Source organism: Cyprinodon variegatus, unplaced genomic scaffold, assembly GCF_000732505.1.
Source record: "Cyprinodon variegatus isolate N-32 unplaced genomic scaffold, C_variegatus-1.0 Scaffold559, whole genome shotgun sequence".
Taxonomy (NCBI): Eukaryota; Metazoa; Chordata; class Actinopteri; order Cyprinodontiformes; family Cyprinodontidae; genus Cyprinodon; species Cyprinodon variegatus.
Window position 1 is genome coordinate 267,500 of NW_015151012.1, and position 26,480 is coordinate 293,979.

A 26,480-nucleotide genomic window follows, 5' to 3' on the forward strand; every position below is an offset into this window, starting at 1 on the left:
AGTCTTGATTTATAGTTTTAAAAGTTCAACAGTCTGATGGTAGAGAGGAAAAAGCTGTTGCAGAACCTGCTGGTCCTGCAGCGGATGCTGCAAAGCCTCCACCCAGAGGGCAGCAGGGACATGCAGCCCTGGGATGAAATGTCTTTAATGGAGGGAAGGTTTTTTGGGTTGGTCTAGACTTTCAGAGAGTTATTCTAACATATAGATATGCTCTTAATACTGTTTATTCCCTAGATTACTCTATATTTACATCCATTAGCATCTCCCCAATGGAATTGCTGAAGAAAAGCATTCTCACAACATGATGCTGCCACCACTATGCTTCACATTGCTCGTGGTTTATTCTGAGGGATTAGGCATGTTAGTTTTCTGACACTAGCATTTTACATGTCGACCAAAAGCGTTAACTTTTGAGGTAGGCACCTTGTTTTTTAGGGCTTCTGTCATCTACATGGCTACTGGTAAAGCAATATATTTTTTTTGCCACTCTTAGGTAAATATTGGTGTCTTTTTAATAGGTGAATGTTGTTGCTTGCACTTGATATCACCAATTGATATTGAGCTGAATGGGCTGAATACACTGCATGACCTTGGTTAGGGAGTGGCAGCCTAGTGGTGAGGGCATAGGGCTTTCAATCCTGAGATTGTGAGTTCGATCCCCCACTCCCACAGACTGCCACTCTGGGTCCCTGAGCAAGACCCTTAACCTCACACTGCTCCCCGGGCGCCTCACAATGGCAGCTCACTGCTCCCCAAAGGGATGGGTTAAATGCAGAGAAGTAATTTCCCTCTGGGATTATTAGAGTATATCAAAAAAAAAAAAAAAAAAAAAAATCCTCCTCAAATCTATTTATTTTTTAAATAATAAATGCAGGGATGTATGTAATTTTGGTAACTCTACAATATGCATGACATGTTCTGTCAAATAGAGTTGTGTTTTCTGGTTATTTTGTAATGCACCGTAAAGGTGATTACCACTGATAGCATCCTGGCTTGTTGTATCTGATACCACCTGTCAGATCTCCTTAAAGCTCCTTTTCCACACTAATTCAGCAAGTGTCACAGTTCAGATAAGGTCAGAGGTCACGGGGGGCCTCTGTGGGCTGTATCATTCAGTCTTTTGTTGGGAGTAATTAGGTTCATCTGGGATTAAGTGGTTTGTTTGGGATGCGTTTTGACAAGATTACCGGCTCAGTCCTAATAAGTGTTGTTCCTTTTAACGCCCTATCGAACCCAGACGACGACCCAGAGATATCAGACAGAGAGGTCCCGTGCAAGAAGAAGGGCCGGCCCAAGAAAAAGAAGGACGCAAAGAAGAAAGAAAAGGAGGGAAAGCCGATCAAAACAAAGAAACGCAAGAAGATCGTAAGTTTGACAGGTGACATGTATGGGTTTTTTTTCTTCCTTTTCGATGACCTGTTTGATCTTTTTTTTTTATTTCCCCATCTATCCCTCAGGACAGCGATGTAGAACGAATTTCTGACAGAGAAAGAGACTATGGGGAAAACTCAGACAGCGTGGCCAGCGACTATGGCTCTGGTGAGAAAAAGAAAAAGAAGAAACACAAAGAAAGGAAGGAGAAGAAAACCAAGAAAAAGAAAAAGGATGACGGGGACCGAGACAGCAGCCAGGAGGAAACGACAAAGGTAAAAGATGCTCTTCGCCTCTCTTTCCGTCGGTGATTTGTCCTCGGAAAGAGAGAAATAATTCCTCGCCTGATTGGTGGTCACTCCTCAGCAGCCGATAGAGCAGAAAACGTCTGCCCAGCTGGCAAAGGAGTGGGGTCTGGAGGATGTTGATCATACCTTCACAGAGGACGACTACAGGGAGCTCACAAACTATAAAGCCTTCAGCCAGTTTATGAGGTATGTATTCTTCCCTTCTTGTCTAGGATTAACTCCAAGCTGTTGGTTGCAACTGTGTGTGTAATCAAGAGCAGCGGATGTGCTTTGAGGGAGTTATACAATATGCTTTCTCAGTTATGTTTGTTGATCATTTAAACTGCTTAAACCTCAACACCTCTCGCTCCTGATTTCATAGTCCTGAAATGTATCTCAAATTAACTCCATGAGTTGTATTGCATTGTTAGGAAAGCATTTCCTAAAATAATATTCATAGCTTATAGTTTAATAAATATAGGTTAAAAAAAGCTTCCTGTCTATCAATATTGACTATTGAATCTTTAAAAGCCGCTATAGTAAAATCAAAGTTGAAACGTTTCAACTGAGAGCAGCGTCTGTAAGTGTGCCCCAATCTAGCTGTGGCTACATTGTGGCTAGCCACTATGCACTAATGTTTAACTATTTCGCCCTATATAAGTGTTGAAGCATATATAATAAGTGTGTTATTCCAGCTCTGTCATGGTGTTAACTTTTTAACACTTTTTTTAAACTCCATCTCATGCGAATCAATATAGATTACATGCCCCAAAGCCCTTACTGCTGTAGTTTTAACGCTAGTTAAACTTAAGAAAACCTGTGTAACATCATCACAAGCAACTTTTTAATTTCTCTGACTTCAGCACACAGTTTGACAAAACTTTTATAGTTTTGGTCCATGTTTCTTCCAGCTTCCTTCTACAGTCTGAAATGATGACTATTAAGACAGATTTATGGTTGACATATCTACTGTCTAAGCCCCTAGGGAGTCCACGAGGGTACTGCATGGGGGTCGCAAAAGTTTTGGTTGATTAGACTTTTTTTTTAATATTCCCCCCTGCATTTTCTTCCGGTAATCGAAAGGACTTTAAATACACATTAACATGAATTCAACACACTGTAATGAACAGAAAAATGGAGGCAGAAGATGTCTTTCAGTCATCAATGCACACATTCAGTGATACACAGGAGCTCTTTCAAGCTGGTCACCGTTTCATTCACAACACCTGTCCCATCAACTAGGAATAAGAATCAGAAATACTTTAATAATCCCAGGGAGGAATTACTTTCATTACACGACTCCATATGTAATAGAGTGACTATAGGACCAGTTTGATATAACACAATTTCATACATTATATAATTAAGGGGTCCCCGCTCCATCTCGCCATCCGTTTGGGGGTCCTTGGCCTGGAAAACGTTGAAGACCCCTGGTCTAAGTATAACTGAGACATTGTCAGCAAAGGTTTTGCAGCATTATATACTCTATGCAGCTTATCTCCACTGTACCCAGTATTCTAGCCTAGTCTAGGGAGAAGTGTAAAGCACCGATCGCAAGCTTATAACACCATTACACTAGGGGTGAAGAAAAAAATCGATTTGAGCTCAAATCGCGTTTCTAACATTTAAAGATTCAGAATCGATTCTCATTTTCTTTAAAAACGATTTTTTTTTGTGGGTGCGGATGTGCCTTATCAGGCACCATAGTGTTTGGTGAAACCAATGAGCAGTGTTAGCTATGCACAGGCATGCAAGCGTTAGCCTAGCAGGCTACAGAGTGGTGTGTAGTGTTGTGTGAGCTACTGTGTTTGTTGCCGCAAAAGTATGGAGGATGAAGAAAAAGCAATTCAACCGCCTCCGCGGTCTTTAAAAGCAACCATTTGGAAACACTTTGGAGTTTACCTTCAACCCGGCCCGGGTAAGAAAGGGCTTGACATGACTCATGCGATTTGCAGAGATTGCAACGGCAAAGTTAAGTATTTCAGGAGTACTTCAAATCCCGGTTTTCATCACGAAAGACATCACCCACAGTTCTTGGTAGAATTGACCTTTCATGTTTACATTATTGCAATAGGTAAATAAAACATTAACAATTATAAAGTCTTTATAAATGTACTCTTCTTTCATGCCAGCAGACTGGAATAGATCCTGAGAAACGGTTTGGATCATAAATGAATCGTTTCTGAATCGAATCGTTTGGATTTAAAAGAATCGGAAAAAAATCTAATTTTGAACCCAAGAATCGATTCTAAATCGAATCGTGGGAATCCCAAAGATTCACAGCCCTACATTACACATAGATGAAGAAAACCCAGTTGGTTCCAACATTTCAGTAGTTCTTCAAAAGCTGTTAACCGTGGTGGTGGCAGTCATGAGATGTCTGAAGATGTCTACCTTCCCCGGTAGGAGCTTTTGCTCATCTGCCGTGTTTTTCCACATGAAACTGTCCTGGTAGTTAGAAATTTTCAAGGTGGGCAATGCAGGAAAATCAGGTCCTAGTTAAAGCCACACAGAGGGGGGTAGGGAAGGTGAAATGACTCAATTCGAATGCATATCTCATGGGCGGGTATAAACCTTGCATAAACCAGCCGTAACCAGGGGGTTCTAAACTGCACAAATGTGTGTATGCAAACAATTAATCAATTTAAAATACATTTTTTCATGAATGGTTTATTAGATTAGAATTTTTTCCATCCGATTAAATGATAATCACTGCTCAAAAGCATGAAAGAGGATTATGTGGTGGTAGATGTGTCCGATTGCTGTTTGTGTGTTGTTGAATTGTGCACATGTGTCAGTTCCCCCTTCCTTCGCAAAAGTCCTCTACTCTGGAAACACCAAAAAAAGTTCACCTCACCCATTTCTAATGATCTCCAATCAAATCGTTCTGTATACGCGGTAAAGGGAAAAACATTAACTACTAAGACAATGTATCTTTCCATGCACCTGTTAATGGGTGACTTATTAAGGTAGACTAATAAACTCAAAATTGCCTGCATCAAACAGCAGCATATAAATTCAGAGCTAATAACTTGAATGATGTAAAGTATTTAAAAAAAAAGAAAAAGAAAATAATAAAAAATGACAAAATGAATAAAAGAAAAATCCTAAAAAAACAACAAAAAAGGAATTATACTTTTCATGAACAGTGGTGCTTGCAAATACCTGCTCATAGGAAATGACGTCAGTCAGTGTGTTTAAATATATCTGCTAAATATATCTTAGCAGCTCTGAGCCCAGCAGGCGGTTGCTCGGCTCTGTTTATAAATTTACTAAAAATAACTGCTCTGACTTTGCAGGAAGGAGTTATATTGACATATTTAGTCTAATTACAAAGCATCGCTGATCACAATGTGGCCAAATAAGAGCTGTGCTTATATTCTGATTGACCGCTTGTCCTCTTTATAGAAACTGTGTGATCTTGTTAGTTTGGTCAGGGTCACATGACATGGCTTGGATACTTTGATTGCTTTGTGTTGTGGCGGCACATGGCAGTCACACCAAACATTCAAAATTAGATTGATTCATGAAACTTAAGTGTGACAACCCAGATATGATGGGGATTCTTTTGTTTTTTTTATAGCTAGTGTGAATTTTACCCAGCTAAATGGATAAACCAGCATAGAGCCACAGAACTAGATTACATATGGTTTGAGTTGCTGCATCTTAATGGTGTTTTTCTCTCTCTTTCTTATTTTTTAAACCCCAGGCCAATGATAGCCAAAAAGAACCCGAAAATCCCCATGTCGAAGATGATGACCATCCTCGGGGCCAAGTGGAGGGAGTTCAGCTCTAACAACCCCTTCAAGGGCAACGCCGCTGCCGTCGCAGCCGCAGCTGCCGCCGCCGCCATTGCTGTTGCCGAGCAGGTCTCTGCAGCGACCGCCTCGCCCGAACCACCGCCTCAGCCGCCACCCATTAGAAAGGCCAAGACGAAAGAGGGCAAAGGTCAGCTATAGCTTAGATCTTCTTTAGTCTGAAGTGTTGCTTTATCGTGTAAAATGTTTAGAAGTAAAGAAATAATCTAGTTTGTGTTGCATTGCATTTATTACATTTATCCCATTGTGACTGGCCTTATTATCCGTGCAGGTCCTGGATATAAAAAGCGTAGTAAAAGTCCTCGAGTCCCCGACAAGAAGAAAGCCATTGCTAAGGCTAAAAAGATGGCCCCCATTCGTATTAAACTATTACCTATAGCTGGGAAGAGGAAAAAGAGCTGCTCTGTGAGTACCGTGTTTATATTCTGCTTGAGTGATGATACATATTCCCTTAGTGTGTTAATAACCTCATCGCTTGGCCTCTTGTTGTTTTCACCTGCTCTGTCAGAGCGAGGACATCGATGAGGACGAGTCTGAGCAGGAGGACTCCAGCGTTCACAGCTCCTCTGTTCGTTCCGACAGCTCTGGAAGGGTAAAAAAGAACAAACGGGGACGGCCCGCCAAGAAGAAGAAGAAAAGTAAGAACAAAACAGATTATAAAACATATAAAATGTTGTAGGTATGATGAGTTTTCAGGGATTTTATGCAATCTGTGATATTATAACTAATTTTCTTCAAGGTCCACGCTCGTTTAAAGGTTTCTCTGTAGTTTTTAGTCTCGCTACAGTTTCCTACAGCCCTGCTAATAAGATAGCAGAGGGACACAGCAGTGCCTCTCCCCCACCTGTTGCTGTGCCCGACTGGCTACAATAGGCAACATTTCAAAGAACAATGGCGACGCACAGAGCTTAAATAGTTTAAAACGGAACGCTGTTTTTTTTTTATATTGGCCCCTTGATTTTACGTTATTACATCATGTTCTACTCACCCATATAAGTTTTGTGTCATTTGGAGCTGTTCTGAAGATATTCCGTTAGGTTAGATCCAAGTAACGTCTTCCTATGGGCAACGACTTGAAGGCACAAACTAAACTGTTCATAATTTATCATTTATGGTACACGAGCATTCATAACCTGTAGGCGAATCACTGTCCCCCAGACATCTGCGGTTATATTTTTTATATTTATATTTTTTAAGACAAAGCAGAGTGTGTATGACGTGATAAGAGTGTATGAGAGTGATAAGATTAGGGTTAACTGTGAATATACCAGCATTGTTTGGGAAATTAAAACCAGAGTAGAAAGATTTCAAATCTCTTGGTTCCGTTTTCCCGTGTGAACTGGATCTTTTCTTTTACGATCCTGTCATAGCGCAATTTCTCCTTATAGCCCACATCCTCTACGCTGCCATGTTGCCAGATTTACCTCAGATTAGTTATCTGTAGATGTCACTACCCAATCCCTACACGACCCCTACCATCAGCTCATTTACGCATGAGCAACCAGATATTCATCCAGGTTGCCATAAATAATATGATCATTGCACTAAAAGTACTTATTTCTATCCTTAACTCACTTAAGAATGCTAATACACATCTTTAAAACATTGTTTATGACTTTTCTGATACAATTTTAGTACTTTTTACATTTTCTTCGTTATATTGCTTGTCTGACGTCATTATCAGACATGCTCACAGTCGTCCGGCAAAATATGAATAAAACCATATTTATTTATTTTTTTTAGTTTCTTTAGATTTTTTTTCTTTAGATTACGCAATTTATATACGGTAAGTTTAATACAAAAGGAAAAAATCAAACATAATTTAGGTTTTTTTTGCAAAAGAAAATGGAGGGCGACCCAGAGGTATATCTGGTTGCGAATGCGCAAATGAGCTGATGGTATGGATGGTGCTTCCGGTACGGATCGGGTAGTGACAATGGATGCATGGAGCTTTTTTTTTTTCTTTGTGTATTTCCGTGGCATTCTCACAGCGCCACCTGTGGGCCCGGCATACACACTACAGCATCTTCCGTGGCGCTGCATACACTCCCCTCTACGCTCATTTCTTCCAAATTGACATTGTATTTATCTCTGTGTGGGCGGGGCTACCCTTCAGGGGAGTCACACGTACCTGATGGCTGGTCCTTTTAATGTATCCCTGTACAGACTGCATTCAAATCGCCAGACTTTTGCTGAAACAATTGCTAAAGACCACCTCTGAAGATGGAGGAAAGTGAATTGCTTTTAACATTTCTTGAGTTTGTTAAAATTTGTATTATTGGGAACAAAAAACGATGTTTTCTGCCTGCATCTTGGGATGAAAGTACTTTCCACTGTTTTTTCAGCAGTCATACAGTTTTTATGCCCTCGTTGCCTCTATTTGGATCTGTAAACTTTAAATGATTATATTATTTTCAGGGTTTCCAAGGGTCATTAAAAATCATTAAATTTCATTAAATTAGAATTTTTTAAATCAAGGCCTTAATTGGCATTAAAATTCATTAAATGTGTTTATTGTGGCATTTTAAATGCCTTTTTTTTTATAATTGTTTATAAAAAACTATTTCATCAAACATATTATATCACAATATATTTGTGTGGAACTGCTTCCGTTTGATCGCGAAGCCGTATGTTCAGAAAAAGCTAGAGAATGGGGGGAAAAATGCCAATTTCAACAAAAGTGGCTGGAAAACGAGGAATTCGAGACATGCCTGCAGCCTGTCGATGGGTACCTTTCATTTATTTATTTAGTTATTTTATTTTATTTTTTCCTACTTGCCTTGATTCTGTTTTATTTTAATAATTTTTTAGTGATGTAAAGCACTTTGCATTGTCTTTGTACCGATTTGTGCTATACAAATGAACTTGCCTTGCCTTGCCTTAGCTGTTGGTGGCATTAAAATGATTTCTAAGAGCATTAAAAATCATTAAGTTACAGTTGTTCATTCCTGTATAAATCCTGATTTTGTTCATCAGTGACTAGTAGAAAAAATAGAGAGCTTATCTTTGCAGAATTACTATAGTTTATTTTCATTGAAATAATTTGGACATTTAAGTGCTTGAAATCTTCCAAGTTCAACATTATTTCAACCATCAACATTATTTCAACCATCAATGAGTGCTTTATTCGCTCATATGTTAACGTTTTCTATGTTTTTATTTTTTTTTACTAATTGCCTGCCAATCTGTGGTTTGTTTCCTTTGTGTTTTTACCAAATGTTTCTGTTAAAAAGTCCTTTTCTTGCCATTTTCTTTCACGCCTGATCTAAAAAGAGGTATGGGAGAAATAAAAGGGTTTTTTAGGGCTTTATTTATTATGGATTCATTTTAACACAAGCACTGGTGAATAATCAGTTAGAAAATCAAATTGAGGAGGATTTTAAAAAGGAGGTCCACCTATTGAGGAGACTAAATAAAGGAACAACCTCTGTGTTAAAACACCCTAATATGTTGATTTTCAGGTGTATCTAAATGAATTCTAATAATATGGTTTGTTTTTCTGTTTCCAGTTCCAGGTGAGGAGGAAGGTGACGGCTATGAGACCGATCACCAGGACTACTGTGAGGTGTGTCAGCAGGGCGGCGAGATCATCCTGTGTGACACCTGTCCCCGAGCGTACCACCTTGTATGCCTTGAGCCAGAATTGGACAAGGCTCCCGAGGGCAAGTGGAGCTGCCCGCATTGTGTGAGTACAACTTGCAGAGAGGATCATCTGTCTTTATTCTCTATGCAGGATTCTGCTTTGGTATTTTTTTTTCCACCTCTAAGCTAATTTCCATTGAACAAGGAAAGTAGATAGGAAGGGACTCTAAATCATTGTTGCTTAACCCACTCTGGTATACAACACAAAAAAAGATATGCAAAATAGATAAAGCCATCTTTTGCAGCAACATAGTAGAGATAACAACGTCTGCTATGATTCGGTACCGGATGCATTCTGAAGATACTGATTTATATATATATATACAGTATATATATATATATATATATATATATATATAGTAAATGTGTAGCTATTTTCTTGTACATTAATTTGACTTAAATATGTTTTCTTGTTTTTTTCCGTTTTTCAAAGTGGCTGAAAAATATCGGCATCATTTCATATTTATTCTATTTCTATTTTAACAATTTCGCACCTACATGCATCTTTTCGCATCGCAGCCTGAAGCTCAGAATAAGCTGAAACACGCAGCTGGATGTAGATTGTATGATGGTGCTTATGTCAAAATCAAACAGTTAAGTTTTAAGGAAACTGCAGGGATAATAAACTACTTACTGTGGTTATGTGTGTTGGAAAACATGTAAAGTTTACTACAGTAAGAGCGTAGCATGAGATTTTAGACTCAATTGTCCCAGTTTAACCACATGGATACATATTTGCATTGAGGAGAACCATGCACATGTCCTCTGGCTTAGGGTTGCAGAAGGCAGGTGGTGTTTTTATTTATTTGTTGAGCATCCAGGATGGTTTGACATGAAGCATTGATCTATTTTTCCTGAGCTCCTTGCAGAGTCTTAAAGGCTGCAGTGAGGATCCACTGAATACTGCTCAAATTTACACCTTCATTTAGCCACAAGGGTCCTACCATCTCTGCTGCCAAGATAAAGAAATATATGTAAATACCTTTATTGTCCCACAGTGGGGAAACTAACTCTGCATTTAACCTCTTAACATCCACCTCATTTTGGGTAATCCTCGCCTATTTTACATAACCAAATGAAAAAGCAAATAACTTAAAAACTGTAAGCCCAAATTACATGTGCAATACATTATTTGAAAGCTAACACCCTCCAGTTTCCTAATATATAAATTAGAATAGGGTGAGTAAAACACAGACCAACCTGCATCAGTTCAAACATGACTCAAAGTTGTTTTTTCTTATTCTCGGAAATGATAGGTCTTTTTTGAACAGCAGTAATAAATACATTGTTGAGAAAAAGCAGGTTTTATTGCATTTTATTTGTTCTACACCATGTCAACCACAAATGCGGATAATTTCAGACCTCTAGCTATAACAGTTCCAGATCTGTGGGGATTGGAACTTTTGGTGTCAGCTTGGAGCTGAACGCAATGGCTCCACCTGCTGGAATTTTATGCATTCTGAGTTATTACCCCCACTTAAGAGGTTAACCCACCCTCTTGGGATGCTGCCATTGTGTGGTGCCCAGGGAGCAGTGTGGGGTTAAGGGTTTTTGCCCAGGTAACCAGAGTGGAGACTGAGGGGCACAAACGCTCTGCTCTAACCACTAGGCCATCACTCCCCCTGACACCAAATGACCCCAACTATGTATGATGTTTTTCATTGTTCATGCAGGAAAAAGAAGGAATTCAGTGGGAGGCAAAAGATGACGACTTTGAGGATTTTGAGGAGGACAGCGAGGACAGAGTGATATCCGAGGTCAGCATAGGGGTCCCCACCAGCACAGAGGAAGAGGAGGACGACCACATGGAGTTCTGCCGGGTGTGTAAGGACGGCGGAGAACTGCTGTGCTGCGACACGTGCACGTCCTCCTACCACATTCACTGTCTGAACCCTCCGCTGCCCGAGATCCCCAACGGCGAGTGGCTCTGTCCACGATGCACGGTCTGTCCACTCTGCATTAAATTAGCTTTTTTTTAATTGATTTATTTACACCACAAATCTGAGGAATTGTTAGGGGGGGAAAAACAGCATTTAGATCTGATTTGTTCAAATACTTCATCCCTGTAGTGTCCTCCTATCAAAGGAAGGGTTCAGAAGATCCTCCACTGGAAATGGGGCGAACCACCTCCTCCCATTCCTGTCCCACCGCCTCCAGACGCTCCTCCTGACGCCCCTCCGCCTCCGCCCATGAAGGGCAGAGCTGAGAGGGAGTTTTTCGTTAAGCTGACCAACCAATCATACTGGCACTGTACCTGGATCACTGAGCTGCAGGTAATATAACCCTAAAAACACCTTTAAGAGACACACATTTATCAGGATTTTTTTATTTCTTATTTTTATTACCTTTCATCCTTCAGCTGGAGATCTTCCACTCAGTGATGTACAGAAACTACCAGAGGAAGACGGATATGGACGAACCCCCCAGCCTGGATTACGGGTCGGGGGCAGAGGACGAGAACGGAGGGGGTAAGAGCGAGAAGAGACGGGCCAAAGATCCCCAGTACGCCCTGCTAGAGGAGAAGTACTACAAATACGGCATCAAACCGGAGTGGATGATGATTCATCGCATCATAAACCACAGGTACGAGTCATTAAAGCCTGTAAGAGGGCTGTGTATCTCTTTGTGGAACAAATGCTCACTGCCCTGCACGTGTCCCTCGTATCAGTGTGGACAAAAAGGGGATGTATCACTACCTGGTAAAGTGGAAAGATCTGACCTATGACCAGTGTACCTGGGAAAGAGATGACATGGATATACCTGAGTTTGAACTCCACAAAGCCAACTACTGGAGACACAGGTAGGAATCATGCTGAACACGCACTGCCAATGCTACGTGAAAGCACATTTCCACGGCCTGTTGTTTTGGTTCAACAGGGACAGCATCATGAAAGAAGACCCTGATAAACCCAGGAAGATGACGAGCAAAGAGGGAGACGGTGAAGAGGAGTCTCCTCCTTCCCCACTCACAGATGTAAGTCTGCCATCTGTTTAGTGTCCCTAAAACATGGCTGTTCTCTAAGCGTCTCTTAGTTGCTGTCACTTAATGCAAACAAGCCTTTTATAAACAGATTATAATAATATTAGGAGCCTCACCGACTGATTTAAAGCCAAATGAATACTTTGTTAAATATTGTAGTTGAATTGACTCAATGTTTTTATCGGCTCCAGCCAACCATCAAATATGAGGAGCAGCCTGACTTTGTGACAGCGACAGGCGGCACCTTGCATCTCTACCAGCTGGAGGGGCTCAACTGGCTTCGGTTCTCCTGGGCCCAGGGCACAGACACCATCCTGGCAGATGAAATGGGCCTCGGCAAAACCATCCAGACAATCGTCTTTCTCTACTCGCTATTTAAAGAGGTACAGATGATCAGCTATCCTATCACCTTAGCGGTACCGTAGGACACTAACGCTCTTCTCTGTGTTTCTTCAGGGTCACACTAAGGGTCCTTTCCTGGTCAGTGCGCCCCTTTCCACCATCATAAACTGGGAGAGAGAGTTTGAGATGTGGGCTCCCGATTTTTACGTGGTGACGTACACTGGAGACAAAGACAGCCGAGCTATCATCAGAGAGAACGAGTTCACATTCGATGACTCCATCAAAGCAGGAAAGAAAGCCTTCAAGCTGAAGGTGGGAAGGCGTTAAAAACTGGCTAACAACGGCGACGTCTTTCAGAGAACCACATGTTCATTCTTCTTCTGTTGTTTCCCTTGCTGCAGCGCGAGGCTCCCATTAAATTTCACGTCCTTCTCACCTCCTATGAGTTGGTGACTATAGATCAAACGGCACTGAAGTCCATCGACTGGGCGTGTCTGGTGGTGGATGAGGCTCATCGCCTAAAGAACAACCAGTCCAAGGTACCAGCCCTCAGTTTGTCCCTGTAGGGGCGGTCTGTATTAATCCACAAGTTATAAAGAAGTATTGTTTCTTCCGCTGTCATTCACTGCAAAGTAATAACATATGTTTGTCTTTTGTAGTTTTTCAGGCGTCTAAATGACTACAAAATTGACTACAAGCTGCTGCTGACAGGAACTCCTCTACAGAACAATCTGGAGGAGTTGTTCCACCTGCTCAACTTCCTCACACCCAATCGCTTTAAGTATGACTTCTTTGGTTCATTCATTTCTTTCTCTATCAGACATTTCATAAAGTGAGATATGATTGCCTCTTTTACACGGTGAAGCGTTTCCTCTATGCAGCAACCTTGAGGGCTTCCTGGAAGAGTTCGCCGACATCTCCAAAGAGGACCAGATCAAAAAACTTCACGACCTCCTGGGTCCTCACATGCTACGGAGACTCAAGGCCGACGTCTTCAAGAACATGCCCGCTAAGACCGAGCTGATCGTCAGAGTGGAGCTGAGCCCCATGCAGAAGTATGCGCCAGAAAACCCAGTTTACTTATTAAATGCAAAGGGGTGTAACAGCACCAAGCATTTACAGAACTGAAGTTGCTCACAGGTACAAGCAGTCAGATAAATGATATATCAATAACAGCAGAGTACACAGGTTTTTATGAGCTTTTTAGAAGTAATACAACTATGGCTGAAACAATTATTAATAAATTGTCGAAATAATCCTCAACTAATTTAGTAATCGATTAATCATTAACTGGAGTATAGAGGCTCTAAAATGTGCCTTTAGCTGACAGAAAAATCAAGTTAGAGCTACCCAAAACTACTCAAGTGGAAAAATTTAGTATCACCTGGTGTAATTCCATAAAAAATTTTCTTTAAGGAACCCTTTGCGGTCCAATTAATGGAAAAAATAATCGACTGATTAATCGGTTAGAAAAATAATCAGTTGCAGCAGTCATTGTGCAACACACTTCACACCAAACTAATGCAAAAGTGGATAGGTTTTTTTATTCAACGGTGATGGACGATGAATAAGACATAACTAGAGGTTATGGCAAGACATTTACATGATTTATTATTGCCCCATTTACACTACCCCTAGAAAATGATCTGAGTTTGGACAGAGCTTGGTTCATTTAACCATGCCAAGCTTGGTTCTTACAACCACTCACACATCACTAGCATGGTTGCTTGCCTACTATTGGCCGTCCACCATACTACAGCTCTCAAGGCGGGAATCACACAAACAAAAATGGTGCCGCCCATAACATTCAAGAACTTATGCGCATGGATAGCGTCCTCCACCCAATTTTCATCGAGAGCCTCAGTTTTAGCATCGTCCCAGGTAGCACCACGCTCTTTTGATGCCATTTATTGTTAATAGGCGGAGAAGAAGTCTGACAGGGTGAAAAGATCTGTGAATTACAAAGCAGACACGGCGAAAACCTGCGAAATGAGTGAGCTGTATGTAAATAGGAGATGATGCGGTCTGCTTATGCGCTCTTTGTTATCAGAGAACCGAGCCACCACTGATCCGTGCGGAGCCCATTTACACTACCTTTTTTAAACTGTGCCGAGATCGGTCCCAGCAACCGAGATAACTGTTGAGTGTAAATTGCACGCAAAAACTGAACCAGACAGTATCAGACCCAACTGAACCGCTCTAAACTGGTACTAGTTCATCAATAGGGCTCGGCACGGTTCTCAGATAACAAGAAGCGCATGAGCAGATCGAGTCCTCTCCTATTTACAGTCAGCTTCCAGTTGCTTGCCAACCGCCACAAAACAGAAGAAGAAGAACTGTAAACAATGGGCGGAGAACGCTATCCAGGCGATGTTGGACGGAACAAAACATGATCACAAAGTAGTACCGTAGATCGTCACTAGGAGGCGAGGATGTGTAAACAGTCATAAGGAACCGAGCTTGGCACCGTTAACTGATCCAAACTCAGTCCGATCTCGGCACTGATCAGTTTTCAGAGGGCTATTGTTGAACTAGTACTAGATTTAGCACGGTTCAGTTGCGTCTGGCATGGTCCAATTCCGTGCTCGGACTGTTTTCGGCACAGTTTCAAAAGAGCCTAATGGAATAAGTGAATTGCACATTGCAGACAGCGCCATGCATTATGGGTATTGCAAATATTTTGGCTACCAAGAAACAAAGTCCAGTGGATTTTAAAAAATTTTTCTTTTATTGGAAAGCAATGAAGAGATTATGATCTGGACCATTTCAGCTGCTGCAAAGCTGATGATTTGTAGCATTTTTTTTAGTCACCTTGGATTGCCTGTTACAACCAGGATTGTGTACTGACAATAGACAGAAACTGGCTGCCCTTTTATATGCTGCATCAGTACAGAAACTACTGCTGGTATAAAGGAAAAAGGAGGGAGATACTGTCAAAACTTTGTTTTACTGAACCATTCCCATAAAATATAAAAAGTGCTGTCAGTCACCTGTGATTTAATGTTAATATTATGAAAGGTGATCATTACTGCCCTGTAAAGGGATCTAAAGCACTACTTCAAGAACTTCTGACACATAATTCAGTTGAATTTTGACAAGCATGATGGGCGATATTGCAGACATAAATGCGTGAAAAGGACAAATGAACCACTTTAGAATTCAGGGTGGTTTCACGATATTGAACATAAAAATAAATGTGTGCAAGTTAGACTGGTTGGTTGGACTCTGGAGCCTTGCAATGGTGTTTTTTGCCATACTTTACGCTTATAACAACCAAACATAGCACAAAGCGCACCTGTCATATTTGTGTACGTCTCTTAAGGCTTAAAACCTCTAAACAAGTTTCTGTAAGACTTAACTTTCACAGTTCACTGCCTGTACTAGCATACATATTTCAGCGGTTGGGGTTGCCAAAGCTATTGACCGCGGTTGACCCAACAGGTGCAGAAGCGTTGTACACCTCGCTTATTTTCATAGGTATATCCCAACAAGAATATAATGAGGTTGAATTAAATCCCTGGATCTTAGGTTTCTTAGGATCTTTCAGTTTTCTTATCTCCGGTGTAGAACTTTATTGACAAAACATTTGACCAAATAAATAACTTTAAACAAAGCATCTCTACAAAGTTGACTTAGAAGTCATTTCAAAACAAAAAAGCTTTTAATTGGGCTATGAATAAAAATATAGAAGTTCAAATAAATATAGTTGAAGTAAAATATTCTGATGCAAGTTATTTTTCTTATTATTTGCGTATTTTAAAGGTATAGTGGAGGATGTTGTTTACTTAATGATGCTGCAACCTATGGACAGAACACAAAACAGTCTTCTGCTTGTTCTAGTAGTGCGCATAACTGACAAGGTTTTTTTTAATTTTTATTTTCCTTTATCTTGATTAATGCTTTAATTGTTTGCTAGGTCGGATCCATTTAACATGTATGCACTTCTGCAGAAATGGTATCTTCTAACCTGAAGTAAATTACTGAAAATAGGCTCCAGGCAAATAGATGCATCGGTGCTAAACTACTGAGGTGTCAATCTGCTCATCAAATAATGTTTTAGTCATAAAGGGTTAAATAAAAATACAATTTTAAAGATATTTTTCAGTAAAAACAAACAAAATATTGTTATTATTTTGTAATAAAAGAAGGTTCTCAAAGGGGATTATTTAATTGCAACTGGATCCTTTATTTTTTTATGTTTTTAAATAGAAAGCGGTTTAGTACAAAATAAGTCCTCTCACCCTGCAGCCTTCCTCACTAACATTGATGGTTATTATTTTTTTCTATTCCACTTTAAAACGGAAAATATACCAATCATTTGGCATTTGCTTGTTTTTTTTCCGCTCATCTGTGATTATTTTCCAATTAATGGCCTTGTCATCATGCTTTTAAACACAGGAAGTACTACAAGCTGATTCTGACCAAGAACTTTGAGGCTTTGAACTCCAAAGGAGGAGGAAACCAGGTGTCTCTGCTCAACATCATGATGGACCTGAAGAAGTGCTGCAACCACCCGTACCTCTTCCCCGTCGCCTCCATGGTGAGCGCAGAGACAAACACAAACAAACATGAGAGGAATTTATGCTAAATTCGAGCTGTTTACCCCTCCTAGAAACTAGAAGGTTAAAGCTGCTTGTTAAAATAACTAATAAACCTGTTAATGGCTCCACAGGGACATCTGGTGGTTATATATGTTACTGTTTCTTTCTAAGTTGAATTAGAACAGTGGGTATTTAGTTTCTCTTTTCTTACCTTTTTTAATTAAACATAATATTCTATATTATTGATTGTGTGTCTTTATGATAATTTTTATCCGTCTGGCTCCAAACATAAAAGTTAAACTTAACTTTTTAGACACATCTGAAAATGATATAATAACTTCATACTTGTGTCTGCAGGAAGCCCAGAAAACCCCCAGCGGAGCGTATGAGGGATCAGCCCTCACAAAGGCTTCTGGGAAACTGACGCTGCTGCAGAAGATGCTGAGGAAGCTGAAAGAACAAGGCCACAGAGTGCTGGTCTTCTCACAGGTAGCACACACACAGACCTGGTGATAAACATAAAGAAAAAACACAATAAACTGTTTGAGAATCACATTTTCTTTGTTTTTTTTTAGATGACTAAAATGCTGGATTTATTAGAAGATTTTCTGGACTATGAGGGTTACAAATATGAGAGAATCGACGGGGGCATCACAGGCGCTCTGAGACAAGAAGCCATAGACAGATTCAATGGTAAGACTGGAGGGTCTTCATCACACGGTAGGGATGGAAATGTCCAGTCAGTCTACAAGGACATGTGTGATCGTAGGATAAGGATGGAAACAAGATGAGATCCAAACATTATTTCGTAAACACAAATTAGTCTTTTTTTATCACAATGTGTTCTGAGTCCTACACGTTTCAAGCAGGAATCAATCTAAGAAGATTCTTATACCAAAAAGCTAATTAAAATACATGTTTTAGAGGCAGTGTTTTAATAAACATCCGTTCAGATTTAAGAGGATTATCCACTCTTGGGCTAATTGCTGTTTTTTTTTATTAAGAATTAGAGATAATACAGTATAGATAATTTAGAATAAAGTAAAATATCCCTTTACTGATCCTCCACATCATATCCTAACTTCACTGTCCTTCATCTTGAATTTCTCCATGATGATTAATGTTTATTCAATTTAATTCTGCTTATTTATATATCATCAATTCACAACATGTCATCTCAAGGCACTTTACAGTTCAACCAGATCATACAGTCAAATTGATTCAAAGTTTTCTATCTAAGGAAAACCAGTTGATTTCATCGACTCATTGACTCGAAGTCAATCCCTCACACTAAGCATGCTTGTAGCGACAATGGAGAGGAAAAACTCCCTCTTAACAGGAAGAAACCTCCAGCAGAACCAGGCTCAGTGTGAGCGGCCATCTGCTGAGGCTGATTGGGTCAAGTCATGTTTTAAACAATATGCAAGCAGCGTGGTTTAATTAATAATAAGTTTGGTTTGGTTTAAGTTTTTTAGATTTTTAGCTACATTCAGCGAATCAGATGCCAGCTTTGGTGCGATAAACAGACTCAGGTACTTACTGTAATGTTTCCTGTCGGTGCTGAAACACAAAGATTTATAAGTAACAGTGCAGAATGTATTAAGCAAAATCAAGAAGTTTAGTCATTTTTGCAAAATTTATCATGAAAGCCCAGGAATAACTGGATTAGCTGGACTGTTGAGAGATCTGACTTTTAAGTTTCACAGAAAATACATCTTGAAAGACTCCCACTAATACGTCCGTCTCATAACGACCAGCGAGTCGGACCAATGACATGCCAGCCGTGTTTTTGGGGGCGGGACATGTAGAAAAGGCGACAGTCAGAAGGGCCTTGCTGGGGCATAATAAACATGGCTGCGCTGGAAGACTCGCCTATCGATATTGTAATTGACTTGGTTTTAGCTAAAATAGTGAAAATATCTAATTTAAAAAAGGAGCAAAGAGAAGCACTTTGTGCATTTGTAGACGGTAAAGATGTCTGTGCTTTTCCTCTGAGAGGGTTTGGAAAAAACTTTCATTTATCAGCTTACTCAGCTAGTTGTGAAAACACTCAAGAAGCTGCAGACCAATCTTATTGTAATCATTGTGTCTCCATTGGTGACTCTCATGGACAACCAAGTTGCATGAAAGCGATTGGCTGAAAGCGTATTATGGAAGGCGGGTACCAGCTGGCACATCATCCAATCAGCTCAAAGTATTGAACCAAATGTCCCTCTTTTACATGGAACGCAGCCGTCCCCGATTTATAACGTAGAACTCAACTCAGTCCTACACATATCAGTCTGGATACTGCCAGATCACCATCAGACCACATACTAAGAGGAATGCCTGATGCTTCTCAGAAAACCTTAAAAGTCTATTTTCCGACGCTCAGGGTCTAAATTGTATAAAGTCAAGAATAAATCTGGGGAAAATAAAAAAAGATAATAAAAAGATGTAGTTAAATTGATCCGCTTGTTTGTTTTAAACATATGAACAACGTTTGGAAAAGAGACCTAAAAATTAAATTCAGTTGTTTTAAATATTATTGTCAATTATGCTTCAAAGGGGAGTTAAACAGTATTTTACTGTACTTTATATCACATCCAGTTTCATCTTTTTTTATGCTTGATAAAACTTTATGAACATAATGATCAGTTTTTGCATAGCGTACCAAGTATATAGAGATACCTGCTGCATGTCCCTACTAGCTACAGATAGGCATCCTTCATTTAAAGGAGCAGAAAGTGATAAGGACACCTGGTGTTTTAATACTTTTGAAGGTTACTGATGCTTTGTTGAGACTATTTCAGCTCTGCTTCTCTTACTTCCCTTCATTTTTCAAGCCGCTGCTCTTTTTGTCAGCATCAAATACTGAATGCAGCAGAACATCCTGCTTTAGTTGTCCTGGCAACTCTGATATGATTGGCTCATAAAGGTAAACATGAGCTACACGCTGCACTGCAGTAGTTCAGCACCTTATCTCTGAGGTTTGAAAGGAGAAAAACTTGACTAAGACACAGTTGATGGAGAGGACTGCTTAAAGGGAAAGTTACCTCCATCCTAGATTTAATCCTACAACTATTTTTCTTACTGGTTGCTTCCTTAAATGTGAAACTCCCTAAAATGTTGCCCATTAAAGCAAAAATGCAAAATATGATGTTCCTCAGTGAGGTTTAGAAGCACAAGATCTATATCCAGGCAACAGCAAAGATCCTGCTACATGGCTTATTTTGGCATTTGACCAATTAATGAGCCCTTGAATGATATATTACCTTCTGTAAACTGAGTTGGAAAAAAGAGTAAAAAAAAAATAAAAATATTAAAAAAAGGTAAAAAGCTAACTGAAAAATTTAAAAGTTAATAAGCCTAGTTAACAATTATATTTAAGTTTATAAACTAAAAAATGTAAGTGCCAGTATCAGCATTAATGCCTCTAAGGTTATGTTGTACCAAAAAAAATGTGTTTCTTCATGAATTTTTCAATTTTTCATGAATTTCTTATAGAAGCAATATATTTGGGAAAGTTGGTGTTTCTTGTTATAAATCGACATTAATTTTTGCCATCAAAGTATCCAAATTTTTTTAATGTTAAAAAGGTAATGAGGTCTTGTCCTGGATTCCAATAACACTATTGTCTTGAAATTTTGATTTTCCCTGGGTGCCCTTTAATGGGTTAAAAGAGAAAAATAAATATTAAATAAATATTAAAAAAAACAACAATATTATATTATTTAGATTTTAATACATAGATTAATACATAGATTTGAATACATAGTGATAGCACAGAAAAAGTTGGTTGATTTCAAATGATGCAAGTTTTGCAGGAAATAATCCCCTTTTTCCCAAGTTGTTCGTATAACAAGGTGATATGGGGTGTTTAGTTATATATAGTTATAATAGTTTCCAGACTGTTGGATTAATTACAGTATTTATTAACTCTTCTTTAGTTTTTCAATCAAAAGCAAAAAAATAGTAATAGATTAGTTTTACATGGTGAAAGAAGTGCATCTTTAACAACAAAAGAGAGGGACAGAGCTGCATTACTGCATTACATAAATTATCAGGGGGGTTGGGGTGGGGAGGAACATAAAGTATGAAATAATACGACGAGGAGCTTGGTGATCAATCGTAAAAATAATAAACAAATACAACACAGCTTCAAAGCAGACCTACTGCAGATAGTTTTCTGGAATAAAAGATTTGCACACAGGTTTGTTTTACAGTCTGGGACGTCCAGGTGAAGAGAGGATCACAGCCTTTTCTGCAGTTTGGTCTTTACAAAAAAAAAAGTGCATCTGGTTCACCCCTGATTTTAGGACAGATTTTAACAACACGACTCAGATGGTTCTTGTCTTTTAATGTGAGGCAATTATACCAACATCAAACTGAACCAAGATGCTTATAAGAGAAGACCTGCTAAGTTCCTTCATTATGAATAAAAAATTTGTTTTTTTGTTTATTTTTATATTTTTTTTCATTTAAATAAAAAAAAAAAACATGATTTGTTGAGAACTATATCAGTGTTTCCGCGGGTCATTAAAAATCATTAAAAGTCATTACATAATTATTTTTTTAATTTAAGGCCTGATTTGGCATTAAAATTCATTAAATGCGATGATCTTGGCATTTAAAATGCTTTATTTAAAAAAAAAAAAAAAAACGTACTTTACTAAACAATACAGTATATATATTTGCAGAACTGCTTCGGTTGATCGTAAAGCCGTATGTTCGGAAAAGAAGCTCGCTCTGGAGAAAAGGCTAGAGAATGGGAAAATGCAAATTTCAACAAAAGTGGCTAGAAATTGAGGAACTGCAGCCTGCCGAAAGTTAAGATGAAAGATCAGAGTCATGGGTATTTGTTGATGGCATTAAAATTATTTCTAAGAGCATTAAAAGAGCATTAAAAAGCATTAAATTAGAGTTAATCATTCCTGTATAAACCCTTTATATGAATTTAAAATAGGCTCCTTCAGCAAAACAATTACATGAAGAAGCATAATTTATATCACTAAATATCCCAAAATTACCCAATTTAATCATATTCTTTAAATACGCCAAACCTCTGATGAAAAAAAAAAAAAAAAAAGACAAAGGAGAAAAAAATAAATATTCATTGGATTCATCATTTAAATCAGATTTGAAATCTATCTAATTAATGATAAATGCCCATATTTACTTTAAGCTGTAATAGCAAAATAAAAAACTTTAGTGATTCTGTGACAGTTTAAGTCTTCACACCTTTTGTGAGGTTAACCCTTTAGTTAATTCGATCCATTCAGCATTCCTCTGCCTTCTCTCCCCCTTTAACGCTCTGCAGCTCCTGGGGCTTGCCAGTTTTGCTTCTTGCTCTCCACCCGAGCCGGAGGCTTAGGCATAAACCTGGCCACTGCTGACACCGTCATCATCTTCGACTCCGACTGGAACCCCCACAACGACATACAGGTGCGCTTCAGTTTAAAAGCAACTTTTTTTCTCCAGCTTCGGCTCTGTTTGCGTCTCTGAAAGCGAGCCGTTCCCCTGCAGGCGTTCAGCAGAGCTCATCGCATCGGGCAAGCCAACAAGGTGATGATCTACCGCTTTGTGACGCGAGCCAGCGTTGAGGAGCGCATCACTCAGGTAGCCAAGAGGAAGATGATGCTGACCCATCTGGTGGTGCGGCCCGGTCTGGGATCCAAGGCCGGCTCCATGACCAAGCAGGAGCTGGATGATATCCTCAAGTTTGGGACGGAGGAGCTTTTCAAGGACGAAGGAGAAGGTGAGGAAATGTAGGAACAAAGCAGAAGCTCTCATTCACATGAACAGGTTTGTAAAAGCCTTTCCAACTCTTCCTTCATCAGGCATGAAGAACAACGCTGGAGACAAAGTTGAGGATGAGGGCAGCGTCATTCATTACGATAGCGCTGCCATCGAGAGGCTGCTGGACCGCAGCCAGGACGCCACAGACGACACGGACGTCCAGAACATGAACGAGTACCTGAGCTCCTTTAAGGTTGCCCAGTACATGGTCCGAGAGGAGGACAAGGTGAGATGGAAACAGGGATCAAACTGATGGAGCTCCTGGCAGAGCTGTGCTGAAAGCCACCGATATATAGCTTGTTCTAGAGATGGACTGATGTTTTATCATATAATCCGAGCATGCAACATGCATTTAAAGCCCTGCTTTAAGATCACATAAAGCCGATCACTGACAAATGGAGACAGACAAACCAATTTCAGCTGCAAAAATTGGCCCCAAAAAATCGGCAGCACATATTGGGGATGGGTTAGGCTGATGTCATAATACTCGGATTTATTATAACCTGTATGGGTCGATCTCTTGTTCATAAAATGAATGATTGCTTTAAAACAAGAAACACGCTGGTTACAAGGAGGGAAAATTGTTCTTTAGTTTCTTCAGCCTAAATTAAACGTGTTTCGAGAGGATTCACAAGCCCATTTCTCCTCGTGCATGCTGTTTAATAGTTGCTGTTTGCAACACTCATACAAGCTCACTTTACAAAAAAGATTTATCATTTTTCCACTATGTCAGACTCACCACCGGCAAGTGAAAATGGGGACGAGCATTAGGACGGCGTTACGTAAACACATCACCAGCATGTACCACTTATTTAGATGATCCACCCGGAAAAATCTTCCACTTTATCTTTTAACTAAAACTAGCAGAAGGGCAAAAACTGGAATCACATTTTTTTGTTTTTAACTGAAATAAAAATAAAAACCAGAGCTTGCAAAAAAAAAAAAAAAAACTAACTAAAACCGTAATAAGAGTTTACAAAACAAATGAAAACCAACCAAATTTGAAGCTAAAACAGCCTAGTTTTCATTTTTGTCTATTTTCCAGTTGCTGTTTTCAATTTTTAGTTGTTGTTGTTGTTGTACTGCATTATGCCAGGAGATGGCAGGTCTGTCCTTTCTGGATTTTATTCAATGTTAATATTGGCAAAACTACAAAAGTTTTTTTTTGTTGTTTCTTTTACATCTTGCCATGTAAGTCGAGTTATATTAAAGACTAAAACTATACCTGAACCCAATGAAAACTAACCTAAACCAACTAACGAATACTGAAAACAAATTAAAACTAAAATAGAATTGAAAATAAAACAAAAAACACAATTTAAACCTTTCTGGAAACGTTAGTCAAGTCTTGTGATAGAGTCTCAGGTTTAGCCTTTCTATTATAGCTTTGCTTGTGTATTTAGAGTCACTGTTCAGGTGGACGATTAATAGTCTGGCAGAGCGGCGGTCTTTGTCCACTTTGGAGACGACCTTAATAAAAACTTGTGAAGAAAAGTGGGATTTTCTCTCAGATCTGATAAGATAAAACACCATTTAAAGTATCATATTGTAAGCAGGATACCTTCTCCTGCACACAATACGATATTTCAGTAAGTCGGCATAATTTTTCCTCTCCAACCTGCGTGCAGATCGAGGAGATCGAGCGTGAGATCATCAAACAGGAGGAGAACGTGGATCCGGATTACTGGGAGAAGCTGCTGCGGCATCACTACGAGCAGCAGCAGGAGGACCTGGCCAGCAAACTGGGCAAAGGGAAGAGGAACCGCAAGCCTGTCAACTACAATGACGCCGCGCAGGAAGACCAAGGTAATGAGCCTCTTTGGACGCTCAGAGAAACTGCTCAGATTATAAGCTTTGTGTTTATGAAAGAAATCCTGATCTGGAAGATTGAAAGAATAAATCTAAAATAGTGTAAATAGTGGAGGGGAATGGGCCTGGCCTATTGACAAAGCACCATGTGCTGTTTCAGAGTGGCATGCTGACATTTCAGATAACCAGTCCGAATATTCGGTGGGCTCCGAGGAGGAAGACGAGGACTTCGACGATCGGCCAGAAGGTGAGGAGAGATAAGAAAGAGATATCAGCTGTACTGAGGTCTGTGTTTCATCACAGTTTAACTTTGCTTTAGCTGTTAGGCTTTTCTGGCAGAACTGCATGAGTTAGACTGCCAAGAACTCCAACCATTATCCTACAACTGAGATATGAGAGGAAAAAAAAAATGGCTGCAAGCGAATCCAAACTGTTTCTTTTTTTTATTCCTTGACATCCACTGGAGTTAAATCTTGGGATAACATCATCTGGATGAATTCTCATCAAAGCTATTATTCCTCTGTGGCTTTTTCTGTTGGCTGCTCTCATGCGCAGGTCGGAGACAGTCGCGTCGTCAGCTGAGGAATGAGAAGGATAAACCGCTGCCTCCTCTTCTGGCCAGAGTGGGAGGAAACCTTGAGGTCTGTGTGCCGTTTCAGCGTGAATTAACCTGTCTGATCATGATTGCTTTAGAAATGAATATAAAGCTTATTTTGATAAGCTTACTGAATAAGAGTTCAGTAAATCCAGTTATAGCAAAGTTATGCTTCTTCCCAGTCATCATGGTATCAGTGTTGTTTTACTAGGTTTCTAGCAAAGTTTATTTTGCTAAGACCAAATTAATGAACATTTCGTAGGAAAGCCCTTCGTTGATTTAAAATAACATTTGCTTGGATCATCTTTTAGAGAGAAAAATAACTTTCACAGATTTTGCTACAGTAGAATACAACTGTAAATGGTATTGATTAATCTTTTTAGTTTGGAATCAATGCAATAATTGCAAAAGAATGTAAGTTGTATTTTTAGTTTAGTTTTTATGAATGCTAATCTAAAAAGTGTGGAGTGTGATTGTGTTTATCGCCCCGTCTTCTGGGGATTTCTCTATGGAAGAGGATTAGGGCCACTGAAAAAAAAAAAAAGTTAAGTGATTTTTTTTTTTAATTTTAATTCAGTTTAACATAGGAAAAAAAAAGTCAGAATTCTGCCCTTTTTCTTCTCAAAATTCTGACTTTAATCTCAGAATTCTGCCTTTTTTCTTCTCAAAATTCTGACTTTAATCTCAGAATTCTGACTTTTTTTCTCAGAATTCTGACTTTTTTTCTCAGAATTCTGACTTTTTTTCTCAGAATTCTGACTTTTTTTCTCAGAATTCTGATAGATAACAAACATGTTAGCATCAGGCCATAGCCATATTTGTTTTAGAGACTAGCTCTCTTGTTTTAATGACCTTCTGCTCCTCCATTAATGAGGGGACCCCTCAGGCAGCCTACTGTAATTCCGTAATTTTCCACCAATGTGTCACTGGCCCTCTCAAACAACTCACCTCTTTGTCAGTGAAGCTGAGTGCTCCCACATCTCTTCCTTCATGGTACCCATCTACATTAAGATCCAAAATTCTGAGATTAAAGTCAGAATTCTGAAAAAGAAAAAAGTCAGAATTCTGAGAAAATACGTAGTCAGAATTCTGACTTTTTTCCCATATAAAACTGAAATAAAATTTAAAAATCAGTTAACTTTTTTCTTTTTTTCAGTGGCCCTAATCCTCTTCCGTAGTTTCTCTCCCAGCTTTGCAGACTGAAATGTTTGCCAGATGTTTTTTAGTTTGAATGGAGAGCATCTGTGCACATCTGGACAGTTTCAAAGTCCTTCCTCAGATCTCTGGACTTTAAATAGACCATTTTAATACATCCTT

At 39.3% G+C, this 26,480-nt stretch overlaps 1 protein-coding gene across 6 annotated transcripts in view; it reads left to right on the top strand.

The window, feature by feature from the left end:
- Window positions 1-26,480, top strand: part of chd3 (chromodomain helicase DNA binding protein 3) — a 73,429-nt gene that overhangs the window by 2,531 nt on the left and 44,418 nt on the right. For 3 of the 6 annotated variants that reach the window (XM_015391775.1, XM_015391777.1, XM_015391773.1), the window contains exons 2-27: window positions 1,238-1,365; window positions 1,458-1,646; window positions 1,738-1,865; window positions 5,368-5,606; window positions 5,748-5,881; window positions 5,985-6,114; window positions 8,986-9,161; window positions 10,792-11,061; window positions 11,188-11,391; window positions 11,478-11,701; window positions 11,787-11,918; window positions 11,996-12,092; window positions 12,290-12,481; window positions 12,555-12,752; window positions 12,842-12,979; window positions 13,100-13,221; window positions 13,322-13,495; window positions 16,839-16,980; window positions 17,339-17,470; window positions 17,557-17,674; window positions 22,281-22,405; window positions 22,487-22,718; window positions 22,801-22,985; window positions 24,388-24,565; window positions 24,729-24,815; window positions 25,124-25,209. In XM_015391775.1, coding sequence (XP_015247261.1) covers window positions 1,238-1,365; window positions 1,458-1,646; window positions 1,738-1,865; window positions 5,368-5,606; window positions 5,748-5,881; window positions 5,985-6,114; window positions 8,986-9,161; window positions 10,792-11,061; window positions 11,188-11,391; window positions 11,478-11,701; window positions 11,787-11,918; window positions 11,996-12,092; window positions 12,290-12,481; window positions 12,555-12,752; window positions 12,842-12,979; window positions 13,100-13,221; window positions 13,322-13,495; window positions 16,839-16,980; window positions 17,339-17,470; window positions 17,557-17,674; window positions 22,281-22,405; window positions 22,487-22,718; window positions 22,801-22,985; window positions 24,388-24,565; window positions 24,729-24,815; window positions 25,124-25,209 — 4,160 coding nt within the window. The remainder of the gene's footprint in view (window positions 1-1,237; window positions 1,366-1,457; window positions 1,647-1,737; window positions 1,866-5,367; window positions 5,607-5,747; window positions 5,882-5,984; window positions 6,115-8,985; window positions 9,162-10,791; window positions 11,062-11,187; window positions 11,392-11,477; window positions 11,702-11,786; window positions 11,919-11,995; window positions 12,093-12,289; window positions 12,482-12,554; window positions 12,753-12,841; window positions 12,980-13,099; window positions 13,222-13,321; window positions 13,496-16,838; window positions 16,981-17,338; window positions 17,471-17,556; window positions 17,675-22,280; window positions 22,406-22,486; window positions 22,719-22,800; window positions 22,986-24,387; window positions 24,566-24,728; window positions 24,816-25,123; window positions 25,210-26,480) is intronic. The other 3 variants (XM_015391776.1, XM_015391778.1, XM_015391774.1) reach the window with 3 other exon arrangements.